This window comes from Falco cherrug, chromosome Z (genome assembly GCF_023634085.1).
Source record: "Falco cherrug isolate bFalChe1 chromosome Z, bFalChe1.pri, whole genome shotgun sequence".
NCBI classification, from domain to species: domain Eukaryota; kingdom Metazoa; phylum Chordata; class Aves; order Falconiformes; family Falconidae; genus Falco; species Falco cherrug.
This window is the reverse complement of record NC_073720.1, coordinates 60,818,481-60,839,078: the sequence shown is the minus strand read 5'-3', so window position 1 is coordinate 60,839,078 and position 20,598 is coordinate 60,818,481. Positions and strand designations below refer to the sequence as shown.

Genomic DNA, 20,598 nt, shown 5'->3' with positions numbered 1-20,598 from the left:
GCAGGTACACAAAACCCTCTCTTTCTACCCACTACTGGGTGTTAAAACAAAGTGCATCTGCAGGGAGCATAAGGTTGTAGAAGAATTCTTTCAATAGGGTATTCATACTTTACATTACCCACGAGATCTCAAAAGATTCGTTTAAATTTTTTAAGGCATAATAATGCTGATTTTTTACCTCAGTCGTAATTTTGTTATCACAGTCTTTATATGAGAAGGGATTATGGAAATCAAAGAAATGGCATCCAAGCGTGGTGAAAATGGTGATTATTATGGAGCCTGGTTTCATTCAAAGTAAATCATAAAGTAGCTTTAAACAATCTGCTTTAAAATGCAATTTGTATTTAGAATGCATTATGATTTTTTTTTAATATAAAGGGAACAGAGCACTAGATAATCTAAAAGAAACAGTATCAAGCTTGGATATGTCTTTAGATTAACTGGAAAAACTTGTAGGTTTTGCTTTGCTGTTGGAGTATAGAATATGCGTGTTTGCTTTTCAGTGCCTAGCCTCCTAACAAAACTTTGCCTTGAAGAGAAATGTGTGGTGCAACATCCTCAGAACTGCAGAGCTCCAGCCGTGAAGTTCTCAGCCTGTTTCAACATGTCCTTTCCCTTTTGCCCACTAGGTTACTCCTTTCAATACCTCCTGAAATACAAAAGGTAAACAAAACTGACAGCCAAACTCTTAAGTGAGGATCCACAGATATTATCCCGAAGTTGTCAAAAAAAAAAAAAAAATTCATATAAGATTTCTTTTTCCCTCTGTGAAATTTTGAATTGTAGCTATTCCTGGTAAGATTGATCTTTTTCTTTGTGAAATGAGTATTTTGAATTGTAGCTACTCCTAAGAGCAATGCTGCTGGAGTCCATATTCCACTTGATTACAGAAGCAAGCGAATAAACACAACCTGTAAGTACCAAATAAAATGAGACATCTTGATACAAATATTTTACATTTATTGGAAGAGTACAGTAAAAAGGGGACTGCAGACTCATTAGTGGTAACTGGTCCATAAGAAAAGACAAAGGACTACTCGAGAAAGGTCTGCAGTTTACAAGAATACTGAAATTCTGTTTTGTAACAGCCTAGGAAAATAAAAAGTTAGCTTGAGTTCAGAAGTGTAACTTTAAAGTATATAAAAAATTGGCAAATAAATAAAGTTAAAATGCAGATCTATTTAAAATTATGAAGGACAGACAACCGGCAACTGTATTAAAAGTTATCATTTTCAGACTTGCTTAAACTCACAAGCGTTATTTCCTTTTTTTTTTTTTACATGTGTACTTTTGGGAAGATGCACCCATTTCCAGTGTTATGTATTACCGATCTGTTTCACAAATATATTATTTTTAAACAAGAAAGAGTATAAAAGGTGCTTTACCTGATATTAAACTTGCTGGTGCGTACTTTGGCACAAAAGTGAAGAGAAATCTAAACATGTTTGCAAACAGTATCTGTGCCCCACTCAAGGTTACTGGTGTCAAAAGTCTTGCATGTGCCAGCAGATCAGTGAACCGACCTTCCCTCCTTCCCCTACACACCTCCTCTGTCTCCAGCTGCCTACAATTACATAAAGGAAAAGTAACACATGCAACTGAAAAAACAGTAGTCTCACTAACCTTAATTGGAAGTTTCATCCCTGGAAGTAATTTGAACATGTATACAATTACACAGAAGGGACAAGACAGGTGTTTATTGTTGTCTTTCAGTCCTCAAAATTTCTTTGCCTGCCTTTTGTGTCCTCTGTGATGAGCCTGTATCGTGATTTTTTCCCTATTGCATGATTTTTAGCATCTCAGAGAAAACTAGGTTGGGAAGCTTGGTGGAAAAATCAACTTGTCCATTGATCAGATCAGATAACGATACAATGAACCGCACAAACAGTTACGTTTCTTCTAGTTGTCCTGTCTACTGAAGACTTTGAATCTGTGACACAACCAAGTAGGAGGTGGAAGGAAGGAAGGAAATAATGCAGACTCTCCCCACTGTAGATTGCATTTGTGCATTTTGTGACAAAGAAAAAAATGTCACTATTTCTCCTTATGCACTACAACTATAGGTGATTTAAGGAATTGGCCACGCTCAGAGATATAGCAAAATTCCACTCCCCAGTGCACTGTATTTATTAGTGACTTGTAGCAACCACAGGTGTATTATAAAGAGGGGCCACGCAGACTGCAAGACCTTCTCTATGGCATCCTGGCTACATGCGCTCTACCTATCAGAATTGCTGACAGCACCTGAACTGGCTATTTGAACTCAACAGTTCCCTTCCCTGATAAACTAGAGAGGAAGGAAGGTACCGTTCTACCTTCCTGTTGAGTTCTAGTCAACTGGAAACATTACTATGGACGAGATACCTTAAGCAAGGAAAACTATTGTGCTTACTGTATAACAGTTTTTAATTGAAACCATTACCTCAGTGATACTTGAAATGCATTACATCTTTGCAACTCATGACACCTAGTGAAAGATCAGTTCCCTGTAGACTTAGCAACGCTTATCTTCTGAATTTGCAAGTCTCAGCACTTCGTGGTGGTGGTGGTGATATAATTACCACTACAAGTAACTGTTGCATGATAAACAGAAGTCAAATTTCTAAAAGCAAAATGGATGACAATAATAAAATTAACACTGGAAAGGTCTGTTAAGAAGGAAGCTTACAACGAAGCTTTGCTGGAATTAAGTCACTGCTGTTAATTTTAAAGCCATTGTTTGTATCTGGGCTGACAGCAAAAGTCTTCCTTTTTCAAGGAGTGTATTTAGCTTTACATTGTTCCATAGTAGGCATGGCATGCTCTGTATTGTAAACTAGGCTGTCAGGAATGTTGTTTTTCTGATGTCTTTTGCAATGTGGACAATTCACAATATATTTAGGGGTTTTAACTTGATTAAAAATGTGATTTGAAAAGTGTGCATCACCTTGATTCATGGTCACTTCAATTTTCATACAAATCCATTGCCACAGTTATCAAGGTTTAAAGCACTACAGTATTTCTGAGTCAAACTAAAGCAGGGATATATTTGAACTTTTCTGTCACATCAGTAACTTTTTTGAAGTATGTGAAAGGGCACCATTTGCAGTATGTGGAGCCATAAAAATTAGTAAATGTCTGAGATGCAACAGGCCAGATCGTTACAGCAGAGCTCAGCTAGAACTGTAAGCCTACCGCAGCCTTTTATAAAGAGCAGAAATATTCTTTAAGAAATGAATCAAAAGATCAGTGAAGCTGTTTACATTTCAGTAATCCAAGGATTTTGTACTACTACTGCATTTAACAATTACAGAATTCTTTATATGTTGAGAAAGACTGTGCTGACTGTATTTAAAGACAGTAGTGTGGCTCTTTCTTTTGTTAGTGGTGGATGTTTCTGGCTCGTACTTTGAATGTGTGTAATCTAGAAGGAATTGCTGATCAATCTGATTTTTCTTTTAAAAAGCATACCTGCTTTAAATTGACAAAGGGTTTCAATGGAGAAGCGTGCGCTGCCTCTTACCATAATCGCAAAACTTGTTATGTACTCATCTATGAACATTTGTAGTTCTAAAATCAGACGGACAGTTTGAAATAGTAGCAATCTAGGAGCACTTTTTTCCAAGTCTTCTTTGCTGGTAGCAATATGAGTCCTAGGTTATCATACCTGTTCACAGGGCATATTTACCTATAAACACAAAGCCAGTTATTGCAAGTTTTATTTATAAAACATTCAGTTCTGGGACGGTAAAGGAAGAAAGACTGTAGTTCATGGCTCTTCTGTGTTTTCACTGTATGACCATAGTCAACTTTATTGAAGGGCTTTATCCATTTTTTGGAAGTATGGCTAACAGTTTTTGATTTAGAGAAGGCATCCATAACCAGATCTATACATGAACTACCCTCTCACAGCTGTAATCTGAAACAGCTGCAAAACAACAATGCATGTAGCTAGCAATCATCTAACTAGTCCTTCATCTCACAAAAAAACCCCAAACTATCTGGCAATTCTAAATTAAGTCCTGCCTAGATGACATCTGAGAAAATGGTGTTCTAAAGCAGCTAATAATATACAACTTCCTGAAAATTAAACAGCTCAGAATTAATACCCAAGTTCCATACCTGGACATACATTCCAGTTAGAATTTTATGTCAAAGAGGAGACAGATGGTCAAAAAGGGACATACGGGTAAATTACGGTTATGGGTGGAGATAGCATTCCCTTGGAAATAACAGTAAATATATCTATGACCATTCCCATTTTATAGATTAGTAGTAAGGCTGAAATACAGAAATTGCTTTTGCTTATTTGACAGAGAACCAAAACCAAGTTGGCTTCTAGAGTCAAAACTGTGAAATTTTGGGGGATTAGCTGCTGATTTGAAGACAGTATCTAGCTTCCAGCTCCTGTTCTATGGGATGCTTATTAGAACGAACACAATGACACTGATAACTGAATGTGGAAACTGAGGAAAATGTGGGAGCCACCAGGCAGAACTTGCTGAACTTTTCAATGAAAGAGTCTTCCCTTCCTTGGTCTAAAAGTAAAGTAGGGTGTTAGTAGTGCACTAATATGCAATTCTGAAAAGAGCTGGGAATCACAGGTGCATTATCTGACAATACTTGAAAGACTGTTGAGAATGACAAGTGAAAGAATTCTTCTGCTTCAACTTGGAGCTTTTGGATTGTTAAGTTCCACTCCCCCTGCCCCGGAAAGCTATCCTGACGGACTTCTACTACAAGAGTACAAAAAAATATTCTTTACTGAAGTTACTCTTAAAGAAGCTTGATAGGTTTCTGAGGTTGATGGATTTTTCTTGTAAGTTATTACTGATGACTGTTTAAGGACTGCTTTTTTTTACAGTAAATCTGCAGAAGGAAACTAGAAGAAAACATTTTTAATAGACTTGACGTTCCAAATTTAGCAGGTCACTCTTGAAAACTCACGGTTGTTTGGAACTTCAGGAATACTGGACGTGCCCTGTACTTTCTAATCACTAATTAAAATCCTGTACTCCTGAAAGTGAAGGACTGCATGAATATGATTCTAGGGAGAAAAAATATGTACCTTGGTTGGTAGTATGGGTATTCTTCCCTCCATATATCCTGACTTGCCTAGCAAGAATGCTTCCAATAATATCATGTCCTTCTGTGCTTTAAGAAAAAAATAAAATGGTGAACTCTTCTTTTAATAGCAAACTATTTTATGCTCAGTCATAAAAATATTACAAATCCAATTGCACTGGCATACAAGACATTTCTATTGCCTACAAACAAGACAGCTGTTAGAGGAAGCAGATTCTCTCAATTAGCCTCTTTCTTTTTATTCCATCTTTATAATACTATCATTATTTGTGACAACCAGCCGTTTTGAGAACTACTGCTCTTGAGTACCATGTTTGATGATCCTATTTATACACTAACTCATCTCTTCAAATATTGCACTGTCTCAAGTGCGTCAATGGCATTGCCATTGAGAGGATGTGAGACAGTGAGAATAATGGCAACAAGGCTAGTAGTTAATCACTATTGTTAATATCTGTGCAGCAGCACACTAGACAATCTGGGGAGCAGGGAGACATTTTTTAAATGCTTCTGAGAGTTGGTTACTCTGTAACCTCAGGAAAGTGTTTTTTCTTTAGTATCTTTACAATGGGTGCAAAAGGGATAACAAAAGAGTTACAAAAGATAAGAAATGGGTAACTTTATAGTTTTAGTGAAGTGCAGTAAGTTTTAGCAACGTGCTTGTAGAACTTGAGTAAGCATAACAAGTGGTCAAAGACACGGATGAAAAAATACTTCAGTGTGAAGAACCTAGTAATTCTTTGACCATTTTTCTGCTTCTCATCAGTAAGATCAGGCTTATTTTAGAAACTGCAGTTCTTACTGATAGCCTCCTGGTGATGTATGTTCCAATAAAAACTTCCAACAAAATTATTAGGCAACTCTGCAAAAACGCAGATTTTTGTTAAGAAGAAATGCAATATAACTGTAGTTGCTAAAAGAAAAACTAGTCCATTGGTTTCATGAGAAACTAATGAAAATGTACGTTTCAAAGAGAATGTCTTGGTGGGATGCTGACTTTAAAAGATTACACTTTGCTGAAGCAAGGTTTGTTTTCAGACAAGACATTTTTCACTATTTTACTTTCCATAAAATCGAAAAGCTTCAGAATCGTCATGTTTTCACCAACGATGGAACTCTGAAGCTAATATATGTACTTAATTTCCACTGAAAACAAACTAAGTATGCATTTTTTGCCCTCAAAACAATCTTTCTTAAAATGATGAATGCAATTTCTTGGAAAAGGATGAAAATAACAGATAACCTGTTGAATTCCATCTTGTGTAACAGTCTGAGATATTTCAACCTGACCCTTAATAGTACTCAGAGTTTCTCCCATTTAACAATGTAAAAAATTCAGGATTCCCTCAGGGTCCCCCTAGCTGGGACACTGCCAGGGTAAGAACCTACCCGAAACACCACACTTACAAAAGAGAGTAAGTTAACTATTTTGTAAGTTCTCTAGGATAAACACAGTACATGAGCCAAATGACCAGTGTCTGGCTAACCTATAAAGAATGCAAGACTAAGTCATCAAAAGTCCACAGAAAGCAGATATGGCAGCTTTGGTTCTTGAATACTGCATTTTTTCCTTTAAATTTTGTTGTATGGTAGGTTTGTCTGTGGGAAGTCTACAAAAACTTAAAACCCAATATCTGTATGTATGGATTCCACTTCCTAAACTGTGTAATTGCAATAATTACAAATGAGACATGATGAACAAGTTCTGCCAGAAAATGTCGAATCAATGATAAGAAAACAGTTTAAATAATTGAAGAAACATGTACATGTGTTTAAATTCATTCTGTAACTATAAACTCATTCTGGTATTCTCCCAGAGTTATTATTTTTTAACTAAACTGATGCTTACTTCAGGAATAATAATAAATTTTCTTGCTGCTTTAGAAATCCCATGTATTAAAAAGTCTCTAAATTTAAACGAAGTGTGATATGAATTACAATTTCAGAATAAAATATGAGTACAATTTTTATCTTTATGTGAGAGTCAGGATGGTGACTGGTTAATTAAGACAAATAAAACAGTATTTTATTTTATAAAAATAAAACAGTATTTCTTTGCTGTCAAGAGGGCACACAGCGAAGAAACAGTTAATCTCTTTCATAGAAGAAGAATATATTAACTCTCCAGAGAAGCTATGAATGCTGACAGAGGAGACACCTTTATCCTCACCTGCAGGTTTTAGCGATGCATACATAAGGACCTGCAGTTGGATGAGTCTTGAATTTTTCCAAACAATTGTGGAATGTTCTTTAAATCTTAGTACACTTGCATTTGCATTAGCTTACTAGCAAATTAAGGCACAAACTTTGTGAACTACTTAAAAGCATGCAAATGAACAAGAATGTTTCCCATTACTCTTGAAAAATATCTTTGGGCTACTTGGAAGTACAGAACTAAGTAAATATATCCAGTAAGCTTGTAAGGAAGTTTATGCCACCAAGTTTTCCAAGCACTACACCTTCATGGGTATGTATATGCTTCCTTAGCTCCAAGAAAAAAATGACTTAAGAAATGCAAGAAACACTCATCGTTCCCTATAGCTGGATGTCGACAGCTCCACCTCAAATTCAGGTGATGTGCTCCAGCATGATCATTCATTTTTTATTTGGACACTAACGCCAATGTAACAGACAAACTCTTCTAGACTACACATATTTTGGTCACACAGAGCCCTTAAACATTACCACTCAGTACTAATATAAATACACTTCAGAGGGCAAGAATATTGTGGACAAGAGAAAAGTCACCTTAACTTAAGAAGAAAAAATGTAATGTAGCCACTGACTTCACTACATCTCAATCCCACTTTAACAATAAAATACAGGGCTAATTAACATTCCAGATGCTGTGTTACTTACAGTCCCTGTTTGTTATTTCCATTAGCAGCAACTGGCATCCCTTGATCAAAAAACCTTTAGTTAAATCTTAGAAAAATTTTAAGCACCTTAACCTTGAGACTCAGACCAGGATACTTTAATTTGTTCCTGTTTCTGTGCAGAGCCCTAGAAAATAATTCCAGCTGCAAAGAGGACCCAGAGCCACCGTAGCGAACTGTGCCTTTACTCTCTCCCTTCTCTAGTTAGTTTTTATTCTTTCTGGCAGAGTATTTTATATATATATATATACACATATATGTATGTATGTATACACACATACAAGGCTTTTATTCCTTGTGGCATTTAAAACTTACTGGTCCCCAGACTTTTGAAATCTGACTGCAATGATTTAAAAAAGTTAGAATAGAAGGTTAGTATTTCTAGTCTGCCTTGCTCAGCCTGTCAGAGGCTTTGAACGTATTTCTTTATATTGGTTGCTTGAACAATTTCCTTACGCCATACAGAAGTAGTATTTTCCTTTGGACACTATGCACAGAATGTACCTTTGCTTAGCATAAACTTTTGTAGGCTACATCTGCATTCTGAGAATTATTACCAATTTAAGGAAAAAAATCAAGATCAAAAGCAAATCCAGCAATTCACATTCTTTAACTCCTCTAAGATCAATGATATATATCTGCTGCTATCATTAGCAACACTTTTTCTGTAGGCCTACTGCTTTTACATATTCTTTGGAAGGCAGACATCCTGGAGTATTTCTTAACATGTGCAGTAAAGACTTCGTATTGGGGTTTTTGTTTCTTAAATATAGGTCATTGTAAAGGACACATATTGCTGAATTCTGATGGCTTTGTAGGAAGAAAAGGCGTGGCTTAAGTAAATCACATCAGAAGTCAGAAATATTTACTACAGTATGGTAATAAATGCACAAGAAATTCAATTTTCTACAAAAGAAAATTCTGGATTTCACCATTCAGTAACCAGATTTGCATCCAGAATCTGACCTTCATCCTTAAATCAAAGTATCACTAAAAATATCAGTTGCAGAATGAATTTTAAAAACAGAAAAGTTTCTAGTTAAAATAGTTGTCAAAACTGTCTTCAGTTTTAAGGCCAACATGTATGACAGTCACCCCTTTAGAGTGCTGCTGGTGTTGACATACAGGGCAGGGACAGCAGAGTGAGAACACAGCTTAAAGTAGCAAACCTCTGAGAAATGTCACTAGTAGTTACTTCCCGTAAAACAGACAGAAGCCACAGTCCCTTATATCTATCCTATATGCTCTTCTATTTACATGTAACCTAAATGACAATATTACTGTGACTGGATATATAGCATTTTGCAGTATACGTCTTTAATGCAGGTGCAGACATCATTGAAGATGATACACATATATATAAACCCCAAATAATTTCAAAGTAACCCTAGAAGAATATTGCAAATAATGTTGTATAAATGCATAGTGTTTGAAGGGAAAAAATTATTTCACTGGAAAATAAAGTCCCACATATTGAGTTTGGCACTTGTGTATCACTATGTCACTTTTTTTTTGATTGAAGACAGCTCTTTCTGAATCTCACTGAATTTTGGCCGGTTTTCTGGTTTGTAGTCCCAGCACCTCTGCATTATTTTATATATTTCTTCTGGACATTTTTGTGGTGTTGACATTCGGTAGCCTGGTACACAAAAAAAAAGGGGGAAAATGTTTAGCATTGAAAACGGATGCATATTGACAAACCAAAAAGGAAACAAGTGAAGTTCAAGATCATTGCATTAAAAAAGATTTTCAGGGTATATGAGGAAAGCCTTCAATATATAACCTATACAAGACAGATAATGATTAAACTAATCAAAGCTCAGGTACCAATGGCATTTAGATTGGGCATGGTAAATTATCCGTATGCTTCTCACCCCTAAGGGTAGCAACCTGTGCAGGTTTGTTTCCTGTATCTTAAAAAGTAGCTACTCTTTAGGTTTTAATTGTGTTCTGCCACCCCCCGACCCCTGTCACCCCCACCCCCACCCCCCCCCCACCCCCCACCCCCCAGGAAATCAACAATAATGATGGGGGTATATTTCTTGGCTTTTTCAGGGTGGATCAAGTTTTATTCTCATGTCTCTTCCTTTTTTGGTCTCCTTAAGAAGTTCCCTTCCCACCTGCACTTTACCCATTTATTTTTCCTCCTCCCTGTTTTCTTAAATTTTATATTTTCCCATCATCTTAACTCTTATTATTCTGGGTTGCTTAGATAGGCAGTGGCCTTCCACACCTCTCTACTGCCATCAGCTGAAGGTGATCTCTGATTTGGTGATGAGCAGGAGAATGAACAATCAGTTAAATAAATTAGCAGCTAATTATTCAGAAGCCACAGATAAGTGGCTGTTTCAGCATATTATCCATACCCTGGGCCAAAGACAGGTACTCACAGCAATAAAGGCAACTTCCGAATGAGTCGGAAGTTGGCCAAACCACCAGGACAGCATGGATGAACAAGGAATTCCTAGACAAATTCAAACATAAACCAGGTAATGTGGGAGGAATACAGAAGCACTGTCTGTGCATCCAGGGATGAAGTTAAGAAAGCTAAATCCCAAATGGGATTGAATCTGGTCAGGAATGTCAAAGACAAGAAAAAGAATGTAGGTGACAAATGGAAGGTAAAATGTGGGCCCACTGCTGAATGATGTAAGGCACCTGGAGACAACTGCCGTGGAAAAGGCTGACATACTGAATGCCTTCTTTGCCTCAGCCTTAACCAGCAAGACCTGCCTTCAGGAATCCCAGGCCCCACAGACCAGGCAGAACATCTGCAGCAAGGAAGATGTAGGCTTGGTGGAAGAGGATCTGGTCAGGGAATACTTAAGCAAAAAGGATTTGCGTAAATCCAAGGACCCTGATGGGATGCACCCACAAGTGCTGAGGGAGTTGGCTGATGTCACTGCAAGGCCACTCTCAAGAATCTTCCATCCATCCTGGTGACTGGGAGAAGTGCCTGAAGACTGGAGTGAAGCAAATGCCACCCAGGGAACTGCACGCTGGTCAGCCACACCTTGAGTCGTGGTGACATGATGGAGCAGCTAATCCTGGAAATGATTTCCAGACACAAGGTCTTTTATGCCATGAAGGACAAGCAAGTCATCAGGAGTAGTCAGCACGCATTCACTAAGGGCAAGTTATGCCCGATCAGCTTGAGAAACTTCTGCAATGAAATGACTGCGCTGGTAGATGAGAAGACTTCAGTAAGGCTTGCAACACTGTCTCCAATAAAATCCTCAAAAAGACACTGTTCAGTTCTGGGCTGGATGAGCAGTATGGTGGATGAGCAGTGAGGTGGATTGAGAATGGGCTGAATGGCTGGTCCCAGAGGGAAGTGATCAGTAGCCCAGAGTCTGGTTGGAGGCTGGTAACTATTGGTGTACCCCAGGGGCCAATACTGGGTTCAATACTGTTTCACACCTTCAGTAATGATCGTGATAATGGGGCAGAGTGCACCTCAGCAAGTTTGCAGACGACACCAGACTGGAGGAGTGTCTGTACACCAGTGGGTCATGCCTTTCAGAGGGACCTGGACAGGCTGTAGAAATGGGCTGACACGAACCTCGTGCAGTTCAACAAAGGGAAGTGCAAAGTCCACCACCTGGGGAGGAACAACCCCAGGCACCAGTAGGTGCTGGGGGCCATGCAGATGGAAAGCAGCTTGGCAGAAGGGGGCCTGAGGATCCTGGTGGACACCAAGGGTTGAACATGCACCATCAATGTGGCCTTGCAGCAAAGAAGGCTAATTGTACCCCTGGCTGCATACGAAGTGTTGCCAGCGGGTTGACAGAGATGATCTGTCCCCTGTGTTCAGTTCTGGTGAGGCCACACCTGGAGTACTGTGTCCAGTGCTGCACTCCCCAGTACGAAAGAGTCATAGACATACTGGAGAGAATCCTATAAAGGGCCACCAATACGATGAAAGAATTGGAGCAACTCTCACATGAGGAAAGGCTGAGAGAGCTGGTGCTGTTCAGCCTGGAGAAGAGAAGGCTCAGCGGGATCTCACCAGTGTATATAAATACCTGCAGGGAGGGTGCAAAGACACAGCCAGGCTCTTTTCAGTGGTGCCCAGTGCCAGGGCCTGAGGCAATGGGCACCCAGGAAACACTGGAGGTCCCCTCTGAGCATCAGGAAACACTTGTGCACTCTGAGAGTGACAGAGCACTGGCACAGGTTGCCCACAGAGGTGGTAGTCTCCAACCTTGGAGATATGCAAGAGCTGTCTGGGAATGGCCCTGGGTACCTCTTTCTAGATGGCCCTGCTTGAACACTAGGGTCGAACCAGACGACCTCCAGAGGTCCTCACAGACCTCAGCCACTCTGTGACTCTGTTTACCACATGTAGCTCTCTTAGCAAACGACAGGCAGAGGGCAATAAAGCCAGCCGGCACATAGGACTCCACAGCTAAATGCAGCTCTGTGACTCCAGACTTTCTGCACAGGTCTCTGTATCTGTCTTGTAAAAACAGAGTATAAATGACACTGGCTCATACAAAAGGTAAGTCTTGGAAATGGGGGCTGGATTAATGTATGTAATGTAAAGGAGAATGACTGAGCTCTAGGACACTTACAGACAAAATAATATGAAACAATTTAAAAATCTTTTCATATACAAGGTTTCCTCTAGAAACCACTCCTTGAAAACAGTGACAGCAGCAAGCATTTTTTGTCATTAAAGTGAAGTGATTCTATATAGTTATTTAGAATTGAAATTATCTTGGTTTAAAGCAAGCATTCAAGTGACTAAATTCACTGAAGGCTCTAACTGATTAACTGAGATAAGATCAGGAAGAGAATCTGGAGTGTCTTAGCCGACTATCCTAATGAGAGAGCTATTACATACCATACCCCAAGAAAACAGGCTGGTAAAAGAAATTAAAACTCCATTTAAAGAAAAAAAAAGAAAAGGAATCACTGATGGTCCAGTGGGACTCTTTTCCCCACATATCTGAAAATGGATAAGCATACTTCTAAATCTTTGAATTTTATCAATTTCAAGAGCTTATTATTCTCAGTGGATTAAAACAGAATCTCGGTCCTGAAGTAGTACGACTTGTTTTTACAAGCACTCCTCTGCTGTAGAGAACACTGGATTTTTTGATTTGGCCTTTTAAGAAACTCTGATGGTCATCTACAGTGTGTGTAACAAATACTGGCAATCTGTATAAATCAGCAAACTAGTTGTCTTTTTTTTTTTTTTTTTTGTAAATAATTTAGCAGTTTTACTAGCTTAGAACCTGTTTATGAATTACACAGTAGTTCTCTGTATAGGAGGAACAGTTCTGAAATGCCACTATATATTTGATGCAAATAAATCAATAAATCCTGAAATCCTCTCACAGTTACTTGCTACTTTAAATAAAAGCCTTTTGATTATTCTGTAAAAGAAAAATGTGGCTTTCAGCGCTCAACTACCTTACCATTCTCCATCATAATTGCTAAATCTTTGTCTGAAATGCTTTAATAGAGAAGATGGAATGATACACATTTTTTCTTCTGGCTCTTTAGAATATTTATACCTGCATTAGCATAATCTTAAGTAATTCATTCTGGTCAAGCCCTTGCTTTGCACAGCAGTAAATCCCTCCTCTCCATCTCACCTTTTAGTTTTGCAACAAAGAAAGTCAGCATGCTTTAAGTCTTCTGTCCTTTAAGTCACTGGTCAGTATATTCCTTTTTTCAAGAAGCCTATATATCACACTACTCCTCCTAGATAGCTAGATTCAGCATTAAAAATGTCACAGTACTTTTGCTAAAGTTGCTGGATAATTCACGCATTATTTCTTTGCTGTTTTATACTGTATATACTACATCCTTATGAATCTATACAGGATTTCTTTCACTCCCTACGAGTAACTACCTTTCTCAACTTGTTCTCGTGCTTGTTGGTTGGTCATTCCAGGGTACGGACATACTCCTAAACTGAAGGTCTCCCACAAAAGGATTCCAAAGCTCCATACATCACTCTCAGATGTGTATCTTCCTAAGAAAAGGAGAGAAAAACCTCACCTTAATGCACAGAGAAATTAAAGTTTCAGGTAATTATGGCCCCAGATTTTCTGTAAAGGCAAGGTGTTATATTGGCAAGCTTTAAGCACCACAAATCTATAGCTACTAACAATACATTCTGCAGATATCACAGTCTCCTGCATTTCAAATGATAAACAAATTATCTTCCAGGTCAATACCTAGGAATAATATAAGCTAAGTTAAAGTTCTACTATTTGACGGACCTTACCATGTCAGTAATTTTTGATACAAATTAAGAATTTCTTTCATTCTTAACGCAATTTTTTTTCTCCTTTTAATATAAAAGGACAGAAAAATGTCAGGTGTGTCCCTCCCCTGTCCCGCCCCCGCCCCCCCCCCCCAACCCTTGTTTATAATCACTTTGAATTCAAAAGATACTTTTAAAAAAATTAACTTTCCCAGGTCCCTAAAATAGCATAGCATTGAGTACTCTGAGAGAAGTTACCATCAGCGTATTTTGCAACTGCAAAAAGAGCCTGGTTTTCATGCTTTGACAAACTGTTCTCTGGAAATGGAAGTATATTGCATCAACTTGTTTAATTTGGACCCTGAAGGATGGAAGCACCCATCATTTAAAGACAAAGAAAAAAAATCTGGCCTTCTGGTGCCCTTATCTTCAGCTGTGCTTCAGAGACAGCAAAACAGATAATTGATATTGTATTCCAAACCTCTTTGTGTAATGAAAGCTTTACGTTATGGGAGAAGGGGAGATCTTGCAGCAGATATTTCTATTGTCCCTGATGGATTCACATAATGAAGAATGGATTCATATCAGAAAGTTAAGGCTCCTAACCCTTTGCAGCAGGTTCGGTGAAAGTGGCAACTTAAAAATCCATTTTCAACATTTTTCATGAGTTTTTCTTCTGTACTATTACATTCTGTATGTCTTTATTCTTTAAAATATACATGTTTGTGAATGCATTGTTTGTTCATCTCTAATCATTAAACAAAGCAAACTAAGCCACCTTCTGACTGGAAAAAAGGAAAACACATGTAAATTATAGTGAAAGTTGGTGATATGACAACTGTTCCAATGTCAGAAAGTTCATTTTACTGTTAAACCAAGTATCACTTCCAGCTGTGCTACATTAGCTTGTGTACTTCATAGATGGCAATTATGGACATTCACCATGCTTTTTGTAGTAAGATTAGTTTTCTTGTCTATATATCAACTCTCTTCAGAGTCTGGCATCCAGTAATTTAACACTTTTCATTGAAATCACTCAGTAGATACAAGATAAGCCATTAGTTTTTTGTAAAGAAAGTACACGTTCTGCACAGTTAATTCTCTTTTCCACTATGGCATTATCAGGGCAAAAAAAAAAGGCCTGTTTATTCACAAAAAGACCTCTCCACACAATAATTGATTAACATGACAAACGACTCAAAATGTTGTACTGGAAAAACATACATACTAAATGTGCATTTAATTTTGAAAGAACAGGAATCAAAAATATCCTACACTTGGCCTAAGTAAGTAATTTCATTAGGAATTTTTCAAACATTTTTTTCCACTTACTGGAAGTGATGGAAATCATCTAGCTCCAAGCAAAAACAATGGGATGGGATGGCACCAAGCAGCACCCACTAAACCAAAGGTTCAATCTCCCACAAGTTCCAGTAGCATCAGCCTGTGACTTCAGATACAGCTCCCTAACCACTTCATCTCCCCCAACCTGTTTTCTAGACTTCACAACTTGTGTGTTTCTAATTTAAAATATTTTTGTGACTGCTATTAATTTGTAATATACAGTGAACCCAAAACTTCTAAGTAGTTTCTTATGCACTGTACCATTCATGCAATGGCCAAGTGACTCTACCCTTCATTTTCTTCCAAATCTTAAATGTTGCCATTGAGGAACAACATGGACAGTAGTTCCCAACAAGTTTTGAAATATTTCAATTTTTGTCCTATTTCACTGTGATATCCTTCAATACCTTCTGCCTTACTTACACAAATTAATGCAATATTTATGACCACATTATTAGGATGGTAAATGGTAAAAGACAAACCAATTATTTTTACTCACATCTTTCAAAGGAGTGGAAAAGATCATCCTTTCAAAACACACAGAAACCTTCTCCAACATTTTGAAAGTTGAATAATGCTGAACTCATTAACAAATATTTGAGAGAGCTTATTTTCCAAAAACTACAGAAAATCACTTAGGGCTGCTTGAATATGTATGCATTTTAGGAAACACAAAATAAATAGATGTTAATCAACTATCCTCTCTTGTACTATGCAGAAAAAAAGACTCAGAAGTACAAAGTGAAGGTGTTGTCACAACAGCCCGTTTACTGTTTAATGTAGTCCACTGGACTGCATATGGCTACAAAAGATAGGTTTCCATTATATATCAAATAAACTGTATGCGTTTCTGAAATAACAAAAATAAAAATTCAAACCACTGTTTATAGTGGAACAAACACCCAAACTAGAGAGGTTTGCTCCCCCGTGAACATTAGCAACAGTAACACATCTTAGAATGATTGATCATACAGGATCAACTATGTAACTAAATGTATTAGCCTACTAATCTAATTATGAGAGGAAATATTTTGCTATAAATCGTAAGTCACAAACTTAGGATTTCCAATGCATTCTTTTTTAAAAAAAGCTTTAAGACATGGCAGAAATATTTGTAGACACTTCAAATGAAGAATTTAAAACTATTTTTTTCTAAGTACTCAACTAAAGAACTGGGTGAAAGAACTACATCCAAAATGTCTCATTGTTCATTTAACACGCTGATTCTTCACAGCCCACTTTACTTAGAAGTTACTTTTCTAGTTTCATATAAGCTAAAAAACTAAATACAGCAGCTTCTGCTTCTGTTCTGGAACTATTACCAATGTGGTATGGACCACTTCCCTCAATCAGAAATAATATTTTTTTTCCCCCCAAGACAACAGCGTAGCAATATATAAAAATGGTAAAGAAAAGCTGCAGTTAAAAAAACATATAAATCAGTGACTATACTTTTCTCCAATGCAATGATTTATCTAACAGAGTTTTCTAGTATGTTGACACTTGCTACTTTTTTCAAAGAGGTGCTAGAATAATCACTGCCATAAGTAGGCAGAACTTGCCATTCATTTTGCTAACAATCATGATTTAGATGACTGCCTAGGTAGACTAGTAGGATGAATCAGCAATATAACCAAAACATTACTTCATTGCTGCACAATAGGAGTTTTGAGATTGCTGTCTTATTCTTTTTAAAGGAAAACAGTATTTTATGTATAACTTAAATAAGACTGAAATATTACTATTATTTTAAACATTATTGATTTGAACTGTGCACTAAGAATATGTATATATATGAACAAATATTGCTGACAGCGTAGTCCTGGTGCTCCTTATGCTACCTTTTTTTTTTTTTTTTTTTTTGGCAAGAAACTGGAGGTATGTCCTTACCATAGTTGAGAGCTTCTGGAGCAGTCCACTTGATAGGAATCTGCTTTAGGCCTGACGATGAGTACACGCCATCATCCTCTTGCCGGGACATTCCAAAATCGCTTATTTTCAAAATGTTGCTTTCACCTACCAAGCAGTTCCTTGCAGCCAGGTCTCTAAGTTAGAAGAAAAAATAAACCCCCATAATTTTGCACATTTGAAAGTACTTGAAGCCTTTTAAAATGGCTCCCCTCAGCCAAGATGGTGGCACTCTCAGAAAACATATTTAAGAAAGGGTAAAAAACGCTGCACAACAGTTTTGAAAAAGAGCAGTAAGGGAGTGAAAATAAAAGTGTGAGAAATAATCCTGTGAACACCAAGGTCAGTGAAGAAGTCAGGAGAACAGGTGCTGGAGATGATGGACGTGCTCCAGGTGCTGGGGCAGAGTCCTGCAGCCCGTGGAAGGACCTACACTGGAGCAGGGAAACAGTGTGAGGCGGAAGGAGCAGCAGAGAGGAGCTGTTACGGACTTACTGCAACCCCCATTCTGCATACCTCTGCAGCCCTTGGTGGGGAGGAGGTGGAAGAGTCAGGAATGGAGTGAAGGTGAGCCTTGGAAGAAGGGAGGGGTGGGGGAAAGGTATTTCAGGTTTTGTCTCCACTTTTCACCATTCAACTCCATTTTAATTCACAGCAAATTAAATTTGTGTTCCCTAAGTTCAGTCTTTTGCTGATTGTGAGTGATCTCCCTGTTTTTATGATGACCCACAAGACTTTCTGCCTTATTTTGTCCCCTGTCCTGAGAGTGAGAGAGCAGCTGGGTGGGTGTCTGGCAGCCAGCCAAATTCAGCTCACCACAACTGAACTCTCTGAGGTCCCAGAAATAAACCCATTGAATAACAAATAAGATTTTATGCAAAATGAAACAGAATTTGAAGAAGCACTCAAAAACATGTTCCTGTATTATGAAAGATGGTGAGAAACTAGAGAACTGGCTCCATTTTCTCTCTGCCCATCTTAGCATTAGTGTTTTCATCAAAAATAAAAAGCTACGCAATATTGCAGGAAAAGGAACTTTGGCTCAGTGATGGATGAGAAGATCAGAAAACCAACACACTTTCCCTCCCTCCATCTAAAACATGTTTTTTTTAGAAGACAGCCTGTAGTAATACCTGATAAAGGACCTACTGTGGTTTCTCTACAGCATACATTTGGAATAATAACACATGCTAATAATATATTATTAACATACCATAAGTATACCATGTTTTTTTTTCCACAATGTGTTAAAATACTACACAATAGGTATTATTATTCCCATCTTAATGCAGTAAAATACAGGGAATTCTTGAAAGGAGAAAAACGTTAAGCAACAGAATTAAATTTGTAACGTTATGAACATCATGGGCATAAACTAAATTTACTATGTTTGTTTTCAGCTTAAACAGCCAATATGCTCACAAAGAGCTTGTCTTACGTGAATATGCCAGAATAATTAAATTAGCTTTAATGTTTGGATTAGAGCTGTAGCATAGTTTTGGAGCAAGTCCCCTGAGCACTTAATGCACATTTATTGGTTCTGAAGAATGATTTTGGTGCATGCAAACTAGATTACTCGTGGAAGAAACTAACCTAGAACTCTGCCTACAGTGGGCACCGAGTTTGCTTCTACAGCTAACGCAGAAAGAAAGGTCTGAACCAATGACAAACAGTTTCAAACCCTATGGATGATGGGACTTTCATGACAAAGGACTGAACTATATTTAGTGTAAAGTAGAAGTTTTGAGCCATATATAGTGATGTTAAAGCTCATACATCTACAACTACTTTGATCAACTGATTCAAGTTCATATTGCACTACATTATTTGATGTATCGACAAACCCTGCATTTGAGCATAAATACTATAACTTGATTTAAGAATTTTAACCTGTGTGACTCATATAACTCTTCTGACACTAAGTACATTTATGGCTTTTGACCTTGATGCTACAATGATATAAATGCAGTTATTCCTGGAGTTAGAGAAGATGGACCACTTTAAACCAAGTCTGAAGTCACAGGCTCCAGCTGAAGATACGCACAAATGTATAAAACAGCTCAATATGCACTAGGTTACATAGCTTGATGTTAGCATGTGGCATCGTTTGGTGAAAATAAGACAGCTGCAAAACAAAACCAGATTTCTATTGCTTATACTAAAATCTGTAAAAAGTATCAGCATGAAACTTCAAGAATTTATGCCTCAGGTTCCAATCACACTTTAGTAATTACTATTATTATTATTTTTTACTCAGTTTAGTCTAGACGTTGTGACAGACGAACATCAGAGGTGGAAAAAGTAATGAGTGATATCTCAAGAAAATTTACAGTTAATTACAATCATGGAAAACTTCTTACCTGAGTCTGACCTAGCATTTAAACAGGTTCTGAATCAGTTCACATAATTTTTGTCTGTTTCGTATGTAGCAGTTTTCTTTTTCTTTCAGAGTCATCTAGTGGAAATGTTTTTCATCATTACTGAACATTTACAAAAACATTTGCATGAGAATCAAACTGGTATTTGAGACAGCTGGTAAAGATGGTGATACTATGTTTAGGATATACATAAATTAACACTACATGTCCTGAAACACCACAGATACACGAAGTCTGTGCTTCATGAAACAGTAGTTTTCAAGCTGTCTGTTGGCTGGTAGTGAATCACACAACGACACTGTTCAAGCTGCTGCGCTGCAGACAGGTGCCAAGGGAGGAATCATGGGCCAGTGGTTAGCTAATGACCCACAACTTGTGCGGGTGGACACAACTGTCATGTCCACCATCAATCTTTCCAGGCAAAGTGCTTCTTTATGTTTGTATCAGTTTTTATTAAAAAACAAAGCATTTTCATTGCCATCTTCCACAGAGTATCAGTGACATTTTATGAAACAGTGAGTGCCGAGCTATTAACAATAAGACAGAAAAGGATGCATTATGACAACTGAAATTACTAATAAAGGCATAATGACAACTGAAATTACTAATAAAGCTACAAATAGCAATGTAAATATAGTAGTGCTGGTTAGGCATCTCACAGTATTAATATCTTCTGCTTTTAGCTAAAACTCTTTAAATTCTTGAAGCTATATTACTGTGTATTACTTTTCAGACACTGTCTATCTCAATAAAGTCTTCTGAGCACTTAATATGTTTACTTCTGACTTAAGCAAATTTGCTTTTTTTT

General features: G+C 37.6%; 1 protein-coding gene across 4 annotated transcripts in view; it reads right to left on the bottom strand.

The window, feature by feature from the left end:
- Window positions 1-939: 939 nt before the first annotated feature.
- Window positions 940-20,598, bottom strand: part of FER (FER tyrosine kinase) — a 192,825-nt gene continuing 173,166 nt past the window's right edge. For all 4 annotated transcript variants that reach the window (XM_055698687.1, XM_055698689.1, XM_055698688.1 and 1 more), the window contains 3 exons: window positions 17,395-17,549; window positions 13,804-13,926; window positions 940-9,579 (listed from right to left, as the gene is read on the bottom strand). In XM_055698687.1, the coding sequence (XP_055554662.1) occupies window positions 9,437-9,579; window positions 13,804-13,926; window positions 17,395-17,549 (421 nt within the window). In that variant the 3' untranslated portion in view covers window positions 940-9,436. The remainder of the gene's footprint in view (window positions 9,580-13,803; window positions 13,927-17,394; window positions 17,550-20,598) is intronic.